General features: G+C 47.2%; 1 protein-coding gene across 1 annotated transcript; it reads left to right on the plus strand.

Moving 5' to 3' along the window:
* Positions 1-10,875: 10,875 nt before the first annotated feature.
* Positions 10,876-19,619, plus strand: LOC144137562 (tubulin beta-4B chain-like). Its single transcript, XM_077669490.1, has 6 exons — positions 10,876-11,091; positions 14,041-14,149; positions 14,529-14,639; positions 14,830-15,274; positions 15,462-15,898; positions 19,224-19,619. Exons 1-6 carry the CDS (start codon positions 11,035-11,037, stop codon positions 19,403-19,405), a joined length of 1,341 nt encoding a protein of 446 aa, XP_077525616.1. The 5' UTR covers positions 10,876-11,034; the 3' UTR covers positions 19,406-19,619.
* The last annotated feature ends 203 nt before the right edge of the window (positions 19,620-19,822 follow it).

Genomic DNA, 19,822 nt, shown 5'->3' on the forward strand with positions numbered 1-19,822 from the left:
TGGCATTAACAAGAGGCAACAGCTTCGCATTCACCCACATAAATATTCCGCGTGCAGTTGTACAACGCAAAACACTTCAATGAGATAAAAACTGGAACCAGTTGGAATCTTATTACCAGTTAATACCACTAGCATTATTGAGCACAATCTTACCCCCATCTGTCGCAAGCCTGCAATTCTCGGACAGTCGGTGATTTTACGCAACCCTGTCTGACCCTGGTATTCTGAGTCCTTCCTCCACTCTAACCACCAGTGGAGGAGGCCCTTGAAATCGATTCCCCTATGCATAAGCATTGCGGAATCTTCTCCTCAGCCCAGTGGAGGGAGGAAATGGAGTGGAAGAGGGACTCAGAATACGGCCCTTACTCAGCTAACATCGATGGTGCTAATGTCAGCTACCTGGCAACATTTTGCAGCATGTCACCTCTTTCTTTAAGGCAAGGTTTTACGTAGCTAGGCAAAAGGAAAATCCAGCAGTCCTGTGCACCCAGAAACCTCCCCAGGTGCAACCCTCTGTGCATGTGTGAAGAAACCCGGTTGGAGAGCAGTTAGAGGAAAGGGGAGAGAGACTGGCTGGGTCTATCTCTCTCGCAGCGGATCGCGCGTGCAGTGAGCTAGCTCTAGAGACAATGGCCGGCGGGGGCAGTGCAGGCGGCACAGTATCAATGCGGCAGTGACAACCACCAGCTGCATGTTACTTCCCAATATGGGTAGGCCATTGTCGTATGTACGCCCGGGGAGCAGGCAGCTTGCGATCAGCAAGCTTGTCTCCACCATGCCAATGGCTGGGCACAAGCTGTGGTACTTCCCTTGTGCTAAAAAAATACCGAACTCTGAGCACTCGTGCGTGTATGTGTGTTTTGTTTTTCATTTATTGTTTTTTTTTAACAGGCACACCAATGTGGTTCGCTACATCATCAGCTCCGGTGCTGATTTCTGTGTGGAAGCTTTCAATGGTGCCACTGCTCCAGATATTGCTTGCTTCCTTGGTTAGTGACACTTCCACGTGCATTCCTGGATGTGACCTGATGAAAACATGGGTCAGTCTTCGTTTTTCTCCATTTTCTTCCAGAAAATGGAGAAGCCAAGGTTATTCAGATGCTGGCTGAGCAAACATTTGCCCAGTTTATGTCATCATCGACATTATAAAATGAAAGGCACATGCCAAGAGCATAAAATCTTTCCTACTTGTTCATTTTTGACCAAGACTGAAGTTGCTAAGAAATAGACCAGGACAATTAGTCTTCTTTACTTGCAGATTAACTTTCAGGGAATCAAGTGACTTGCAGCAAGTGAAGACATTTAAGGTGAGCAACCTGAACAATAACTCCTCTATCTGGATTTCTCTGTCTACTGTCTGACAGGTGTGGGTACAAATTTACCCAGACAAGCAATGTGACATCACATATCACTCTTAAATAAGAGGCGTTTACTTCACAAATGGCACCACCTTTCACAACATTTGCTACTGCACAGGAGAGTAAGAGCGAAGTAAAAAAAATGTTTTATCACTGTGTAGAGTACTAGCAGAAGCGCATTAGTGCTTGTTGTTGACACCAATATTCATTCAGACTGCACTGAATTGAGCACAAATGCAGCATCCAACATACTTGGTTATCTAGTGGTTATCTATTTGCTTCTAGTGCTTATTATTGCAACAACAACAACAACAAAAAAATACACACACACACACAAAGTGAAGTGACATGACCACGAGCCAAGTACTACTTGGGCCAACACAACTCGACCTGTTACTTTACTCTACCTTTGTCACACCTTTTGTGGTAGCCATTTCTGATTGATTGACTGTGGGGTTTGACGCGCCGACACAATGCAGGCAATGAGGCGCGCCGTAGTGGAGGGCTCCGGAATAATTTTGACCATCTGGCGATCTTTAACGTGCGCCGAAATCTCGTACACACGGGCGTTTTTGCTTTTCGCCTCCATCAGAAAAGCGGCCGCCATGTCTGGGAATTGAACCCGCGACCTCGTGCTCAGCAGCGCAATGCCTTGGTAGCCATTTCTAGACCCAAAGCCAAATATAAAACTAAAACTGACCCAGTTTGTCGCTTTGCGCACAAATTCAACAGTGCAGTTATCAGTTGTGCGAAAAGATGAGGCTGTCTCGAGCATCTTGTTGCATGCAGTAGGTAATATGTGATTGGCCCACGTCATTTTGGAGCAGCAATATAGATTTTGTAGCTGCCAAAGCGAACAATTCAGAGCAACATAGCAAACTTTGAAGAAGCAAGGAGTGTGCGCCTTGCACAGGTCAAATGGGCTGTAGCATGAAAAAAAAAAAAAAAAAAAAGAAAAAAAACCCCACAGGGACACTAAAATGCATTTTTTAGCCATTAAAAGAATGTGCTCATGAAATATTGACATTTGTTATGCTTGCAGACTGTTTTTTTCATGCCTCAGACAGCAAGTTTGAGCATAAGTAGCTAGATGTAAATTAAATGGTGCAATTACCTTTAAAAATCAATCTGAATTCTTTTTGTTTCAAAGCGGCTGAAACCCTAACAATGATACAAACTTCTGGAAGACACCTAAGTCTGCTAAAGCGTGAAGAATGTGAAAGCATGGCTATGCTGCATGGTGTTTTCGGGATTCATTTGCGATTTGGCCACACTCATTCGGTTGCAGCAGCCACATCAGCTGATGCCGAAAGAGCCGTAGACGTGGAGGTTGAAACAGAGGAGAGTGGCAGCAGCTGGAGTGTACGTGAGGCTCGGTGTGGCACTTGCTGAAATCATGTGTGCTAGCCACGGGAGGGGGAGGCGCATACCCACGTCTCCCCTACCGCTGGGTCACAAGTGGTTTGACTGGCCCTTAGCGGTGATGGTGCACCATTGCCAGTCACCCCTGTTAGGCTCATGTTTAGGCTTAACATTTGGCAGCCCTCATTTTAAGCTGACCGACCTGCCAAGCTTCATCAAACTCATTGTATGCCAAGCTGCGGGTATTGCTTAATTGACAGTGTTTGATCTTAAAGCGTAGCGTTAGGCCTAATGTCAAGGTGGTGCAACCCCACCACTCTGCCTCCTACGTATACCACCACCAATCCAGCCGGCCACTCAGCGACAGTTTCATTGTTGCTAAGGCTTAATGCTTGTATCCGCAAAATCCAGGAAGGTAGGGTGCCTAGATGCCGCGGCACTAAAAATGGTTCTTGTACTGATTGTCCAGTTTTCTATACGCGAATTTATTTACCTTCACCCCCACAGCTAGCTAGTGCTATCAAAGTTCAACGGGTGAACAGAACTGCATTGAAGGAGACTAGATATATAACAGGCCTCCTTGCTGGCAGAAACTGCACGAAGGAGGAGCCCTCTTCCTAACACGTTTTTGAGCCAGCATGAGCACAACCTAAAGCTTTTTTTATTTCATCTTTTTTTATAGCTCTTCTAACACATTTTCTTTCTTCTACACACTCATGAAGGAAGGGCTGCGCGCATGCATGATGAGCAATGTCGCTTCCGATTGCAAAATACTACAACGAGCTCAGGTGGCAGTTAGTTTGTGTAAATAAGAAAAACCAAGGTCTGGAGCACGTTTGGAGCGATGCAGCAGGATTTACCTTTTGGCGTAGCAGTCACAGCACTGCTTAGGTGTTATCTTTTTGCACAGTGCCAGCATATACTTATCGGAAAAAGCAGTGCAACAAAAACGAGTAGAAGGAAGACACACGTGATAGCTTGTGTGTGTCTCCTTCAGTGCTCATTTCTCTTGCACTGCTTCTGTTTTTTTTTTTTTTGCCAAATATGTCTCAACAACATTCCCAAGCAAGTGAGCATTCATGATCAGTCTTTGCCAGCTAGCCCACTTGCTGGTTTTGCTGAGACACAGCACGGGTCCTCAGCACCCTTGGCCACATTTGAGCACAACCCACCAACATCAGCGCATGTACGTATATAATGCAGTTTTCCACTCGCTAGGGAAATTTGATTGCAATTTTGACTCGAATTTCAGCTGATATGTACACCCTTTCTCTTACTGTATTGCTTTTTATTGGCTACAATATTAGGGCTGGATCGATCAGCTAATGCAGAAGCTGTCACCGTGTGAAAGCCGACCACATCTGCAAAGATCAACTGCAGACTTACCATGGACTTCCTCAAGCTTAAGTTGTTCACGTGCCCTGCTGCTTCCAAATCACAGATATTTTTCACTTTCATTAGTTCCAACTTTAATCAATTCAATGTAAGATGGCTTCCCCTGGTGGTTCGAATTAACGAGCTTTTACTATTGTGTCCAAGACGCAAAATAATTTCGAAGGCATGACCCTGTCCACGCCTGAGAGAAATAAAATTCGCTCACACCTTTCGCCAAAATTCTGTGTCACGTCTATGTCATGTACTGAAAGGATTCACTAGAAATCCCCCTTCACGAAGTAGAATGACCCATAATTTTTTGCATATTAGGGCGCAGCATTTAGGTGCCCGATCCTGTGGTTTCGTGGCGCCGTCATTCCTCATTGTAACCGAGCAAACGAAGGGGAAACAGAAGGCAGATGAGATACAACGAGCAGAAAACGGAGGAGGAAAGTGTGAGGAGGATGGCGGTATGCCGTGGCGGCTCGAGACGCTCCTCAGCGGTGATGCGCTACGAGATAATCGAGATTTTGTAAAAGCTTTCTACCTCTACCAGCCAACGGTTGTGCACCACAAGAAACTCCCAACCATGCTAAATAAACGTACTGGCACTGCCAGGGATTGAACCTGGGCCCGAAGAGAAGCGGAGCCAGAGCCCGTAGTCTTAGCGACTAAGCTACACCGGGACCCACACGTGGAGGCGGGGAAACAGACGCTGGTTTTCATTTAGCGGCTGAGGAGGGGGAAGGCGCTTTGGAGGTGACACATGAAACAAGAGGAAGAGGGTAAGAGAGATGTCGTAGTAGCTGCGCGTGCCTCCCTTTTCCTCACCCTTTCAAAGACGCTCCTCTCCGTTTCTTTTCTGCCGACCGCGGCCGACGCTGCTGCGTTCAGGACGGCGCCCCCGCGAATCCCAGGTAACGCCTGGCAGAATCTCTGCATGGTTTCACTCTTTGTAGAGCAACGTGTGTGACTTCAAGTGATGTCACGTCGCATGGGCGATTGTTGTGGGTGTCGTTTACAGCTTTGCTTTGCAACCACCTTCACAGCATAGATTGGAGCCAATTTTTTTTATTATGAGGTTTAATGCGCCGACACTACACGATGAGGTGCACCGTAGTGGAGGGCCCCGGATTAATTTTGACCACCTGGGAATCTTTAACGTGCACCGAAGTCTTGAGCACACGGGCGTTTTCACTTCCATCAGAGAAGCGGCCGCCACGGCCGGCAATCAAACCCGCATCCTTGGGCTCAGCAGTACAACGCCTGAGTCACTGAGCCACCACGGCAGGTGAATCGAGAGAAGAGGCCACCAAAAAAGAGCGCACAGGTAAGTTTGACAGAAACGTCTTTTCCAGTGAAAAGTTCAGTGCTCAAACTCAAGAGAATGGATCAGCCTGTAATCAGAGGCCTCTTCCCAAGCAACCACCGGATGTCTGTAGGCCGTCCACCGTACGTCCATTCCGGCTCTAGCAGACGTTCGAAGACAGTATATTTCCGGGCCGATGGACGTATTATGTACGTTTGTGGGACGTCCGGATTTAACACTTCCGTACGTCCAGTCGGTCGTCCGAAAGTGGCTGTAGTTTGGATGTTCAGTAAAAATTTCCAGAATCACATAACGAGAAGCTTATGTTCGTACAGCGAATAGTACACCGCACAAGACCAACGCACTAAAGGCAGACAGCGGGGGAGGGGGGGGGGTAAAGAGAATGTGTGAAGAGAATTTATTACAACCCAGATGTCAAGGCGCAGCGACTAGTGATAACAGCCGCTGCCCTAAGTACAGAAACTTATCCAATCAGTTTTCATGTAACGTGGTCATTCTACACACTGCGCAAAAATGTTTGGCTTGGGCAACAAGATATATACTACAAATGAAGTCACACAAAGTCCACCAGCATTCAAAGAAAGAGTTCATAAACTATACTGAACTCAGTACGGCACTAGGGAAACGCTCAGGATGTTGCTCCTGACCACTATAAAGCGCGTAGACCAACGCAAAAGGAAGGCTTCTTCCCCTAGAGCTGCCAACTCATGCTCCAAATGACTCATGAGAATCGACCGGACACGCCACAGCAGAGGGTACATTGCCCGTTGCGGCCGGGCTCGAAGACATGCAGCACTACGATTTCTCCACTAAAGAGAATTCATACATGAACACAATGAACTTGCTTTACATGTTTAGTAGTTATCGGTTCTCGATTTTTGTATATTCTTCCCCAAAGACATCATCGTTGGAGCAGGGGTTTATGCAGAATTTCGATTTTGGGGGGGTGTCGGTGGAATGTTTGGGGGGAAATCCCGTATTAACTCTATGGAAATCCCTAGGCAGGGTGCTTGCCGTTGTTAGATGGTGGAGGGTTTGGCACGTGAGTGCCGCACCCCAGGGCTACAGAACCCAGCCCATCATCACTCAACTACTACGCCACTCAGTATAAGCGCCCCCCCCGAAGGGGAGTATATTTTTTTTCTGAGTGGTGGCCCTTACCCCTGGGCATAGGGGGGCGATGGTCTGCCGTCTCTTCATTTCTGTACGAAAGGGGAAAAACCGTTACTACCGCGATACTTACATGGTGTCAATCTGCAAAAAAGCTAGGAGAAGCATTAGAATGTGACAGAAATTTTTCCCCCAGCCTCCTCGAAAATTACTGCCGGTGAACACCAAGTGGAGATGAAGCCCTGGGCCCCAAGCCGCCGCTGCTAGGAAAGGAATTTTTATTTTCTCTTGTAACAAAAGGAAGTACAGAACACTCGTGGTTACGCTTTTCCACGTTTACATACTCGGTCCGTCCGTTACATTGCAGGACGACATCTCTCCTTGCTATTAACAAAGCAGATACGAAATGAGTGAAAAACTAACATTGCATGAACACGAATGCAAATGACATACACTTCTTGGTACATACATTGTGCACTGAGAGGACAGCCTGTGTCCCGGGAGGGGGGGGAACTACTCCCCCACCCCAAGCACCAGCTCCCTTTACACAAGACGTTTCATTTACTCGGGTCTTCCTTGCTACATACGCAACTTCAAAACATTCAAATGCAAAAACAAATACAAAGGAAACCGACCATTGGTTTGTTGACTGTACCGCATACACTTATTTGGCCCACCTTCCCATTTGGGGCCACAAAACTTATTGGATACTCTGAACATGACCTTTGTTTACATAATGCACTTGAAACTGCCTTTGGCAGTAGCAACACAATCACGCGGTTTACATCCGCACCACATGGCTTACACCCGTAAAAACGCAAGTAAGCGGCTTACGTTTGCGAGCCCGCTCACTTTGTAGTAGAGTGAGGCACCAAGTGCACAGGTGCAGGAGGAGAGTCTCCCCCGCTCGAGGCGCCTGCGCCTTTTAAAAGCCTCCCCTTATGTTCCCGTAAACTTGACCCGTACGTTATTGGGGTGCAACTCAAGTGCACTCACCTTTATGATCCTCCCGTTATTTCCCTGAAATGTAGCCCATGTATTGGAGTGCGGCTCAGGCACACCCGCTTTTATAAGCCTCCTTTTATGTTCCCGTGAAGCGTAACCCGTGTATTGGAGTGCAGCTCAAGTGCACTCGCCCGTTTTGAACCTCAATGAAAGGACAAGACCATTTTCTCAAGAATTCTTCTTCCCCTAAGAAGAAGAGCTCTGCTTCCAGGTTTTCGGTTAGTTTTGTGTGCATGTGGATCAGTAAGTTCCACTGGTTACGTCGGGGCATGATTGCTTAACAGCAATATGCCTGTTTATCCACAGTACATAAAGACCAATCGTTATGATAAGCACAGCTAGAGGGTTTCTTGGGCACCGTCTGCCCTCCAGGAAGTCCCGAATGCGGAGTTGTCTATATGCCCTACTCACTATAAGCCAAAAAGTTCTGGCGACTGTACATTGGACCATTGCGTGTTCATTTGTCTCCCTCTGATTACAGTGCACACACTTGTCTGTTGTTGTTGTACCCCATCTCCTTAAGACCGTTCTCGTCTGCAAGACTGACCACCCATACTTCCATGTTACGTCTTGGGCTTCGCCCGGTACATTTGCATTGATTAGCGTGCGCCAAGGAAAGTTCTTTTGTTTCTCTTCTAGGTTTTCAGGACTCGTCTCATCTAATTTCTGAGCCAGTTCTATGTTCCTCATATCTTCTACTTCTCTTTGTGAGTTATGTGTGGTTAGCTTCTTATATGCTGCTATTACTTTGGCGTAAAAGGGGGGTGGCTGAGTTGCCTTGGGCCCATCCGGAGTATGCTGGGGAAATAACCTAGCTTGCGCTCCCAAGAAGTATACACAGAGCTGCCTTGCTGGATGCCCCGTCTGCAGATCAAGGACCCTAAGAACACTTTTCAAAGCATAGGTCGCGGCATAATTGGTTACAGAGGGGATGTTCCACCCCCCGAATTGTCTGGGCAGGCCCAGTTTCCCGGTTTTGACCAGGGCTGTTTTATCCGACCAGAACAGGCGCAATACTTCAGATGTAATTTTAACCGCTATGTATCGAGGAAGGGCAGCTGTCCCGGCTATATACCATACTTTCCCTGTAAAAACATTTAATGCCAGATACCTTTTAACCGCGTATGGAAAGTCGTAAGCTATTAGGCTTCGTTTACATCCTCCCTGAGTTGTTTAAGTGTCTGGTGCCATGTCTTAAGTGATACCCCGCTTGACGTGTAAGTAACTCCGAGGATTTCTACATGTGTGACTACTGGGATGCCATATATGTGTTGTTTTTCTAATGGACTTAGGCTTAAGGCTTTACTTTTTGTGCGCCGCTGCTCTCTTTGCAGGTGAAACCAGACCTCTTGGTTGTGGAATCTTTTTGTGGGGTTGTCAAAGTCCTTCTGGGGGGGGGGTGTTAGGGGGGGGGGGTGTATAAATCCCTGCGTTGGAGTTAGTGAGGTGCTTCGAAAAATTTTAAAAATTAGGCTTAATATCATAAACATGTAGATGAACCTTGCAATATACAAGCTAGGGTGTTGATGTACACAACCTTTTTAATTGAAAAGTAAAGTAGCTTTTTCGTTTTTCCTTTTATATTCAATTCACGCCATTGTTTGATGCTCGTAGTAACTTTGTACGTCCACTGGCGGATGTCATTTGGACATGACATCCGTTTCTGGATGTCCACTGTACCTTCGAAAATGTACATCCAGACATGGACGTACAGTGGCCGTCCAAACTGGGCCTTGGATGTTCGGCTGTATTTTGGACATCCGTGGTTGCTCTGGTTGGGCCAAGAAGTGTTGACGACAATGGGCAAGAGAGGAACGTGTCTCAGTAACACGTATATAAAGCCAATACCATCCTAATCAGGTTATCGGGGCGAACGCGCAGTTGTCTGATGCACCACTTCTTGCATCCTTTCCTGATGGCACGCGTCATTTTTATTTCCCTCCGCCTCCGTCTTAAAAACGCTCTTCTTGGAACGAACGAGCGACTAGACTAGGTGGTTTCACCCATGGATCCTACTCCGTGGTTTCACCCACCGTTTAACTGCGGATTTGCCACCGCGAATTCGCTCGGCGGCCGAAGTGTGGTCGGCGGCGCTTCCGTCGGCGCGAAGAGCCGCACGTGGGCTTGCTTGACCTTGAGTGCACGAAACGCTTGCTTGAAGGTCAGGTGAACGGTACCTGGCGTTTCCTGGGTTTGTACCTGAAGGAGTAATAATGTATTGACCCGCAGGGACTCGAACCCAGGCCGTTGCGCCAGTACTGCATAACTCCAACTCGAGGCCACAGAGGCCGAACGGCAGGCTCCTTTTAGCAGTTGCTCATGCATGGAATAATAATAATAATAATAATAATAATAATAATAATAATAATAATAATAATAATAATAACAACAATATTCTTTGTTTGCGGAAAACTTGGCCCTGGGACGTGGCACGCAAGGCTAGACAGAAAGGCTGAGGCCCGTACGCTAGTGCGTCTGCTAGCCTGCAGCCACCCAGGGCAGGTGATGCCGAAACAAATGTCACACACACGCAATCACAACAATGACACGGGGGTAATAGCGCGCGAAGTGACATGTCACGTGATTGGAGGGGGGCGGGGGGAAGTGGTGGGCGGCGGAGAAATGTGGGAACGCATTCGCGGTCAGGTTCGCCTATATCGTTTTTCCCCATTTTCCTAACGATTCAGAGTTACTTTCCTTCGACTCCCCTGTTTTGGTCTCGGCTAATTGGTTTCGTTGGCACCTCGAACAAATACCCCTCAGCGGGTACGTCAATTTTCTGTGCGCCATCATCATGATCATTATCATCCTCAAAACTCGCCAATCGGTGCATTGGGAGTGGCGAGCTCCGATAGGTGACCGGTAAAAAGCGCAAAGGCTCATGGGTGCATTGTCTGCTCGTCTGCTCCCGCGGAGTCCCGCCACTTTTGGTTCGAGTTCGGTTCGAGTTTTGGTTTGGTTAGGAAAGCTGCCGGCCTCCCGTAGGCCGGCGGCTTTCACGCGCGCGTGTGCTTGTTGTTGATCTGTTTCAACCGAAAAAAAAAAAAAAAACGCTCATTCATCGCACATTAAATGAATAACAGCGAGGAATTCTACTAGGGGCTCCTCTACAAGGTAAGCAATCTGTGACAAATAAAAAACGCGCACACACGCGGGTGAAAACCGCCGGTGTTCGGGAGGCCAGGTGAGATCTAGAACCGGAAGTGCTGGGAGCAGACGACGTCCATATGAGCCTTTGCGCTTTTTTATGGTCGAGGCCTGATTAAAAAGGTAGTGGCAACAATATCATCATCGTCGTCATCAAAACTCGCCAATCACTGCATTCGGAGTGGCAATCTCCAAGCGATTGGTGGACGTGGCTCGCGTTAGACGATAAAAGCAGGTGTGGCAATCTCCAAGCGATTGGTGGTCGTGGCTTGTAAAAACAGGTGAAGTCCGCGCGGTCAGTGACTTATTCCGCTTTTTTGAGTGCCTGGTCTAAAATTGTCATCCAACATGCGTGAAATCGTCCACGTCCAGGTCGGACAATGCGGAAACCAGATCGGCTGCAAAGTAAGATAACTAGATTTTGTGCCGAAAAGTGACTTCCTCCGCGTCGATGTCAGGTGGTGCTGTTAGGCCTAACGTAATGTCCAATTCGCGCTCGCGGCCATGTTCATTCCGCAGGTATCAGATGTCTTTACTGACTCATTAAATAATCTGATGAATGCATGCTTTTCCAGAATCTTGTTTAAATCCACATTTTGTTCGTTGTCTTGCGCCATATATAGTCCCGAAGAGGAGAAACTATCGAAAGTCGCGCCCGTTTACACCCGTAACGGTTGGGTAGTGACGTTTAGCAGCATATCTTTGCGTGTGTTTTATGAGCGCAGTTTTAATTCGAATTTCTGCTCTCTCCCTCGATTTAAACTTCCCCATCCCTTTTCCCAGTAATGCCCAGAGGTTCGCACGCCAAGAGAGCTGGTGGAGCTGTGATTTGACAGTGTCCTTATTTACGCTTTCTAACAGCGAAGCTGTACTTGGTCGAGGCTTTCATGGGACGAGGCATGATAACGCGGGCGCAGCGATGTGCAGAGGACATAGCTTATTACGATGAGGGAGAGCAAGCGCTGGCCAGCACACGTGCAGCAAGTGAAAAGAACGCTTGTTTCAATTCTTCCGTAATAAAGGAGAGGAAGAAAACAGGCGTATTTGAGGCCATATATTTGCATTGTTTATTTAATTAAAATACATGGCTGCTCGATTTTTGCGATACCAAATAAAATACAACTTAAAAATACAAAAAGCACTCGCAGTGCACCCTTGTGGCTGTGTTTGAAATTCAAAAGTAACAAAAGGTTCCAGTAGATGGCACGACCACTGGAATGCGGCAAAATTGAATTGGTGCGCATGGGAATCGATCTGCTGGCATTGAGAAGTTCTATGAAGGTCAGCGTTGCGATTACGGGATGCCGTGCAGCTTCGCTGTTAACATCAGCGTTCATGACATTAAGTCAGTAAAGCTGGGCAAATTTTTTTGAAGACGATGGTCTTCCTTGGGCTAATTAAATGCAAAAATTTTGGACTGCATGCCTGCCTGCAGGCCTGTGGCCTGTCCGAACCTCCATTCAGCCACCCAGCCAAAAATTGAAAGCTCCCATGTAGGCAAAGTCGCTTCATCGCCTCATTTATCGGACCGTCGGTAATTAGCTTTATCTCATGGTTCGACCAAATTTGTCCCGAAGGGGCATTAATCCTTACTTAGAATTTTCTTCGGTTAATTTCACTTTTCTCCTGATCGAGGTTCACTGTTTCGCCAGGGTGTGACTTAGTTTCAAGAAGGCTGTATCAATCTATCATGACCATAGTGTGATATTTTACGGCAAAAGGTGTTGCCAACCTCGCTGATGGCAGGCATTCAGTATTCACTGGGTGAAGGTGTACTTAAATAATTTCCACCCTTGATGTTCTAGCATAGCGATCTGGGAGCCAGATAGCTTGCAAAGTGATGACATTTTCGAGCGGGCGTAATTTTCATTTTGCTTTCCCGCAATCATTAGGAACAAGCCCTCTTGCAGGATTGACGCAAGCCTGGTGCTGACAATATGGAGGAGAGTATTACAGCATTGCTGTGGCTCTTTCAAGCAGCACTTCTGAAAAGTAGATGCTGCAATTTTAAATTTCAACTGGCACAACGGCCGTGGATAAAATTTTTCGGGGGCTGTCTTCCAGCCCTTGCCATACAGCGGCTTTCCACGTGCAGTGTCTGCTCATTCAAGGGCCTCCTCCTTTGTCCCCTGAATGGCCTGCACGGGGGAATAACAGGGGATGCACATCAAGCAGCTAGCCGTTTAGTGTCATTTCATAGTAGTGCAACTCTCGGTTGCGCTGGCTTCCTGATACTGTGGAGGGAATGGTGCAGATGGAGCTGTTCAACAGCTGTGAGCTCATGCAGTGCTTATGTAGGTTTTATTCGTGGTTGAAAGTACGGGTGGGCGATTGATCGATGAACTTTTTGATTAATCGAACAATGCCTTAGTCGCGATTAATTCTTTTTAATCGGTTAATCGCTTGAAGCGAAATGAAAGAAAAGTGTCATGGTTAAATTATGCACAATCGTGTTGAGGATCATATTCGTGTTCAAGCAACCCGCCTTACATCACAACGAAAAGCGATTTAAGTATGCTTGGGGATGGTATACTGATTAAAACCGCAAGCTGATATCCAAGGTAGATGGGAAAATGGTATTATAAAAACGGCCAGTGGGAACTCCAACCGTTTTATTGTTATATGAACCAACTATGGCGTAAGTAAACCACAGTTAATCGATGCTTCCTGCTATAACGGCGCGTGCCAATGTTCCCGATTCTAGAAATAGTGTGAGTGACGAACGCAGTGATAAGAATCCCACCTGCATTAGCGCCATGATGATCTGCTCAGCTCATCTGGGGTGCCTGTGATGGGCTGGCCTGACTTGACCCTTTTTTTATTCTTCTTTCTTTCTGCTCTATCTTTTCATCCCATTCTACTCCCCATCCCCTGTACTGGGTTGTATGCAGTTGGACTCCGTGCCGAGCTCAATGATATCCCCAGTGTGCTTCCTTTCCTTTTCCGTTCTCCCAAAACCACTACAAAAAGCTTTGAACAGGCCTAGGAGCAGAGTGATAATGTTGTTGTATTTGGATAATTATTCAAATGTTAATTTCATCATTTTCTTCTTAAACCAATGTGACCAATTAATATGTTAACCAATTAAAGCCTACCAATTAATCGGATTACAATTTTTAACCGATGCCCAGCTCTAGCCCTAGTTGAGAGGTGAGGCAGACAACGCCTTACCAGGCTCTTTTACCCCCAAAATCCTGTGCCTCGACGCACTTGGGCTGCTTTTGTCATGCTCTGTAGATTTGTAGTTGGCTGTCCCGTAGCCCCCCCTCGAACAATCTGTTGCGTCATTTGAGCTGCATATTCACGCTTCTGTGGACACTTAAGATCCTTTCTCACCCTTCTACTTGTGTGCAGTTCTGGGAGGTGATCTCAGATGAACACGGCATCCTGCCGAATGGCAGCTACCACGGGGACTCTGACTTGCTGGCAGAACGCCTCAACGTTTATTACGATGAGGCCTCCGGTAAGGGCTTCTGCTCTCCGCATTGTCCTCTTGTGCACAGTGTTTCCCGTAGCCCAATTAGAAAATATTTATATACTGGACTTGCATACCATAATACACGATGCTCCCCGATGCTCCCCAAAGCTTACAAAGAACTTTGCTTGCTTACTTTACTTACAAAGAAAGCTTAAGTGATGTCACAGAGTATTACATCTAGCTCAGCCTAGTTGGTGCCCATCCGTGCTGCACCTACAGCAGTCAGGATTACATGGCTGGTCCAGATTCATTTTTCCTGTCCTGTTCCAGGCCCTTTTTGCCTTGCTACATCTCTGCTTGGCAGTGTTTGTGGCCTGTGCACGTGTGTTCTTCAGCTGACTGTGCACCTGCTGTTTTGTTTTAGGAGGGAAATATGTGCCGCGGGCCATTCTGGTGGACCTGGAGCCCGGCACCATGGACTCTGCCCGGTCTGGACCTTTTGGCCAGCTCTTCAGGCCTGACAACTTTGTCTTTGGTGAGAGCTCCAGCCATTATCCTTGCCTGCCCTATTAATCATATGGGCTAGGTCAATTGCTGCACATTTAATCGCCACCGTTAACTCTTTAAATTTTCATATTTGCCCTTTTATATCCTGGCTGACATGCTCCAGGCATGCAAAATTGCCGATTCTGCCTGAGGAGTGTCCTCGTTGTGGGATCTCGCAGGCCAGAGCGGTGCCGGCAACAACTGGGCCAAGGGCCATTACACCGAGGGTGCCGAATTGATCGATCCCGTCCTTGATGTGGTTCGCAAGGAGGCTGAGGCGTGCGACTGCCTGCAGGGCTTCCAGCTCACCCACTCCCTTGGCGGGGGCACCGGCTCGGGCATGGGCACCCTGCTCATCTTGAAGATTCGGGAGGAGTACCCCGACCGCATCATAAACACTTTCAGCATCGTTCCTTCTCCCAAGGTCTCCGACACGGTGGTGGAGCCCTACAATGCGACCCTGTCTGCGAACCAGCTGATTGAGAACACCGACGAGACTTTCTGCATCGACAACGAGGCCTTGTACGACATATGCTTTCGCACGCTGAAGCTGACCACTCCGACCTACGGGGACCTCAACCACCTTGTGTCGGCCACCATGTCGGGCGTCACCACCTGCCTCAGGTGGGTTGCCCTGGAGACGGCTCAATCGGTTCTAGCTTCCTTCCTTTTTACAGCGCAGTCAGTGCACGAGTATTAACGAAGTTTTTCAATAAGAGCATCTTCTTGGTATCTGCACCTAGTCACTCTTTCAGAACTTCAATTTTTGGGTCCCCCAGCATGTGGCTCCTTCCATTTGTAATGCATGCAGGTTCCCAGGTCAGCTGAACGCAGACCTGCGCAAGCTGGCAACTAATATGGTTCCATTCCCGCGTCTGCACTTCTTCATGCCCGGCTTCGCCCCGCTTACCGCCAGGGGCACGCTGAAGTACCGGGCCCTGTCGGTGCCTGAACTGACCCAGCAGATGTTTGACGCCAAGAACATGATGGCGGCTTGCGACCCCCGCCACGGCCGCTACCTGACTGTGGCGGCCATCTTCCGAGGCCAGATGTCCATGCGCGAGGTGGACGAGCAGATGCTCAACATTCAGAACAAGAACTCGTCCTACTTCGTGGAATGGATCCCCAACAACGTCAAAACGGCAGTGTGCGACATTCCGCCTATTGGTCTCAAGATGTCTGCTACCTTCATCGGCAACAGCACCGCCATTCAGGAGATCTTCAAGCGCATCTCTGAGCAGTTCACAGGTATGTTCTGGCTTTCACGGCATGGTCTGGTAGCCTAATTCGTATGTAAGGTGTACATGGGTGGAAGTGCTGCGCTATTTGCACCACGCTGCACCAATCTGCTCTTCCCGCGCAATCCTGCTCCAAAAGGCGGTATTGCGCTATAACTGCTCCACAGTGCCGCATGATGTGAGGCAACTGTGAGGTGATGTTTAATGCCAGTCGCGTTGAACAGGGAGCAGTAGGGACTCATCCGTTCAACTGCCATTCACAATGTAACGCTTGGGCAAACTCCCTAAAGGAATAACGCTCAGAGCTGCGTCACTCGTCACAATTTTCCAGACCCTTAATTTAAGTAGCGGTGCGGTTTCACGGGACTTGGGGGTGACCTTGGGTGCAGGTGAGTGGGTGATGCACGAACTTTGCCCCGAAATGCAGCTTCACTGCGTAGCGCCATGATGAATGGGTCGGCACCAGCCGTCATTGCTATCTTTCCGCTTAGTGTAGAAAGCCAAAAGCAGAAGTTTTATCGTTCAGTCGGACCCTCATCATTTTATCTTATTGTGAGTGTGCTTGCCATTCCAACTGCTGTGTTGAACAGGATGAGATAAGAGGGGACAAGCTAGCAGCTATATGCAAGTAATCAGCTCCGTAGGTGTGTCTTGTCCAACCCCGCCTGTTTCTTGGGGGGGGGGAGGCACGTCCCACTCCCGTTCTCCCTCCGGTAAGCCTGCTGTTTACGCTAAAAAAAAAGTTGATACACACTGGTTTATGTGGATAAACATGACAGTTGCACGGTATTTTTTGCTTAGATAGACGAATGTATAATACTTGGTCAATAATGCGAACAATGCGCTAGGATATTTTTTCCTTTGTTCTGTGAATGTAGTCAAGCTGGATTATCTTGTTTCTTTAGTTTCTTTTCCTCTTAGGTGCAAGACAGACCATTTTGCCTAGCTCTGGTGTTCTCTTGGTTTTTTTTTTTTCATGGCTGTAATGTTGTTATTTTTCACTTGTCTGAAGTAAGCATCGCTTATCTCTAGTTTCTTCTTGGTGACTGCTCTGTCAGCTGTGATGCCTCAACTCTTTCGTTACCGCGCCTATTCAAATCGTTCAATTTGAATGATACCTCGGGACCCCTTTTCGTGGTGTTCCAGGCATTTCTGGAACAAGTAAAGCTATTTGCAGTTAGCTCAGGAAAATCAGGTTTTCTTTTATTTTGCAACAAAAATGTGATTTTTGACAAGTGTGTGCATCACCTGGGTGTGGAAAAGGGGCGTGGTCATCGCGCGTCACTGCTACCAAAGAATGCGTGCCGCTCATAATTACTTGTATCAGTGTTTGGTTTTTGTTATCAGGGCACGAATGGTGAATCAGAAGGCTATTTTCAATCGTCAGGTTTGCACTCTGACAGTAACAATTCCTGGAATCGGCTGAAAATATCGAGCAGTGCCTGTCTGCAAAGCTATTTTATGATTTTAGGCAGTTATATTGCTTTTGCACACGTTGTTCTAAGTCGTGTTGTAGTTCTATATGCCGCAGGACCAATCTAAAACAGTTTACAACAGTTTCGGCTTTGTTTTTGCATCGCGAAATTTTATATTTGGCGCTACAACGCAGGTAACCCAACCTCAAGCTTATCTGCCATGGCACTTTCAGCGTCCGGTTCTGATCCTCGAAAAAAGCATTCTGCTCCTGATTACGCCCCACCCTAGCCCAATTCCTGGGAAAAGAACTTCTGCTGAAGGAAAAAGAAACACCCATTCGCCTGATATCAGTTCCGACGAGGAGAGCGCTTCAAACCGGCATTGCACATTGCCAGCTGTTCGCCGGCCAGTTTCGTTTCCATACGAGGGTAGCTCTGGAGGTCCAGCGTAGAACCGTGAATTTGAACGTATTCAACAGGTTTGGTATAGGTTAGGTGGCGCTGCAATGCAGAAAGCTTGTAGTGCTGAACTCTTTCTTTGCGCAACAGCTACCATGGCCAAAGTTTGCAGGTAACGACACTAGCGCATGGCACCTCATTCCTGCAAGCAAGGCTACAATAGCGAGACAGAAGATGATAATAAACCGCAAGTTTGTTTGGAGAGATAACTGACAGTGAACTTCAACAAGCATCAACCACGGAGTTTCGGTTTCGACTCCATGCAGATTTCTCTACATCGTGTGCTTGTCCCGAATACTGTACTGGCCGCAAAATGCAAGGTCAGTCATTGACAAGATGCTTTTACGTCACGTGGGGACAAATTTTGGTGTCTCTAATATTGTCAAACCACTGGATTTCTTCCAGAGAACCACCCAAAATTGTCCATTTTGAAATTAAGGTTGGGCTTCACCGCATGGCACAGGCACCACGCGTGCTGAGATTTAAAAAAAACTCTCAACAGTTCAACAGGGCAGCTCAACAGTTTTTTCTGGGATGGGTTTTTGAAATGTTTACCTACAAAATGTATATTCGAAATTTTTTCTACTATTGTGGTTTGTTATACACAACTTTTTTTATCATTTTCTTCGACAACTTGACAATTTTGATTTTGATATTTTTTTTCGTAACTACGAGGCATAAAAACATTTAAAAAACTGGTGTTGTTTGAAAGGGCGGTAAGTTATCTGCAATCCCCTTACAATCGGTCAATTTCCCACGGTAACAAGAGTTAATTCTGAGAAAGTAGATATATTTCTAACTTGTCAAAAAAGTGGTCTGCCCAGTACTGATTGAACATAGAGTAAAAGCCATTTTAATTATTGTATTTACCAGAAATGAAAAATAGCAAATAAGTGATATTTGAATCTAGAAATCTGCTCCAAAACAGACTTACACTGCTCCAAAATTTTCCTTTTGGTGCTCCAAAGCTGTTCCAAAACTACCCTTTTAATGCTCCCTGAGCTGTTCCAAAAGGCTCAAGTCCACCTCCACCCCTGTATATAACCAAAGGTAGCGCACACATTTTTCATTCAGGCAGTTTTGCACTGAACTTGCGCACGCTGTTAGCATAAAGACTGCACAGGTGCACATTGCCTAAGCTTCATGTAGCAGCTAGCACCTCTCGCTCATAGCTAAACGAGTGCTACTTTTAGAAATGCAATTAGTCCTCCAGACGTGCACCACTATATGTATTTGTGCTTGTTTCAGTTTGTCTTAATGCACTCTTTTTTGAGGATGCTCATTCAGCATTTCCTAAGAGGTGACATTAGTTGCATTCATGCCAAAAATATTCCTCAATGATCTTGACCAAAAGACAAATGTGCACAAAGGAATGTGTCTCCATCTACTCGGTGTGCCAGCTGTCAGTGCTCTGATACCTTGTGACACCCCCCCCCAATTTCTCGTGTTCTAACTATGCAGCCATGTTCAGGCGCAAAGCTTTTCTCCATTGGTACACTGGAGAAGGTATGGATGAGCTGGAGTTCAGCGAGGCCGAATTGAACATGAACGACCTGGTGTCCCAGTACCAGCAGTACCAGGAGGCGACGGCTGACGAGGAAGGAGAGTTCACGGACGAGGACCCGGAACTTGCAGAGGCCTAAAGAGCAACCGCCTGTTTGCAGCTTGTTTTCTTTTTTTGGGGGGGGGGGGTTTCTGTGTGTGTGTGTGTGTGTGTGTGTGTGTGTGTGTGTGTGTGTGTGTGTGTGTGTGTGTGTGTGTGTGTGTGTGTGTGTGTGTGTGTGTGTGTGTGTGTGTGTGTTTGTAGTTCCTTCTCATTTCCATGTTCTGCCTACCTCTCTTTGCGTTAATAAATTGTCACCCTCTTCATCGTGTGCGTGAGAGTTGGTATGAACACGGCCGTCAGTAAGGGAAAGCCTTTCCACAACTCCCTTCTGTGAAGGCAGCCTCTTTGGTTTTGCTGAAGTGGGAAGCAGAGACATGCAGCCTTAACCAATAAGTTGCTTCCTCTCCTACCCATTCCACTTCCCAAGAAATTTGAAACAAGAGAGCATGACCAG

This window comes from Haemaphysalis longicornis, unplaced genomic scaffold, assembly GCF_048455015.1.
Source record: "Haemaphysalis longicornis isolate Haplotype H1 unplaced genomic scaffold, Haemaphysalis longicornis Haplotype H1 scaffold_1, whole genome shotgun sequence".
Taxonomy (NCBI): domain Eukaryota; kingdom Metazoa; phylum Arthropoda; class Arachnida; order Ixodida; family Ixodidae; genus Haemaphysalis; species Haemaphysalis longicornis.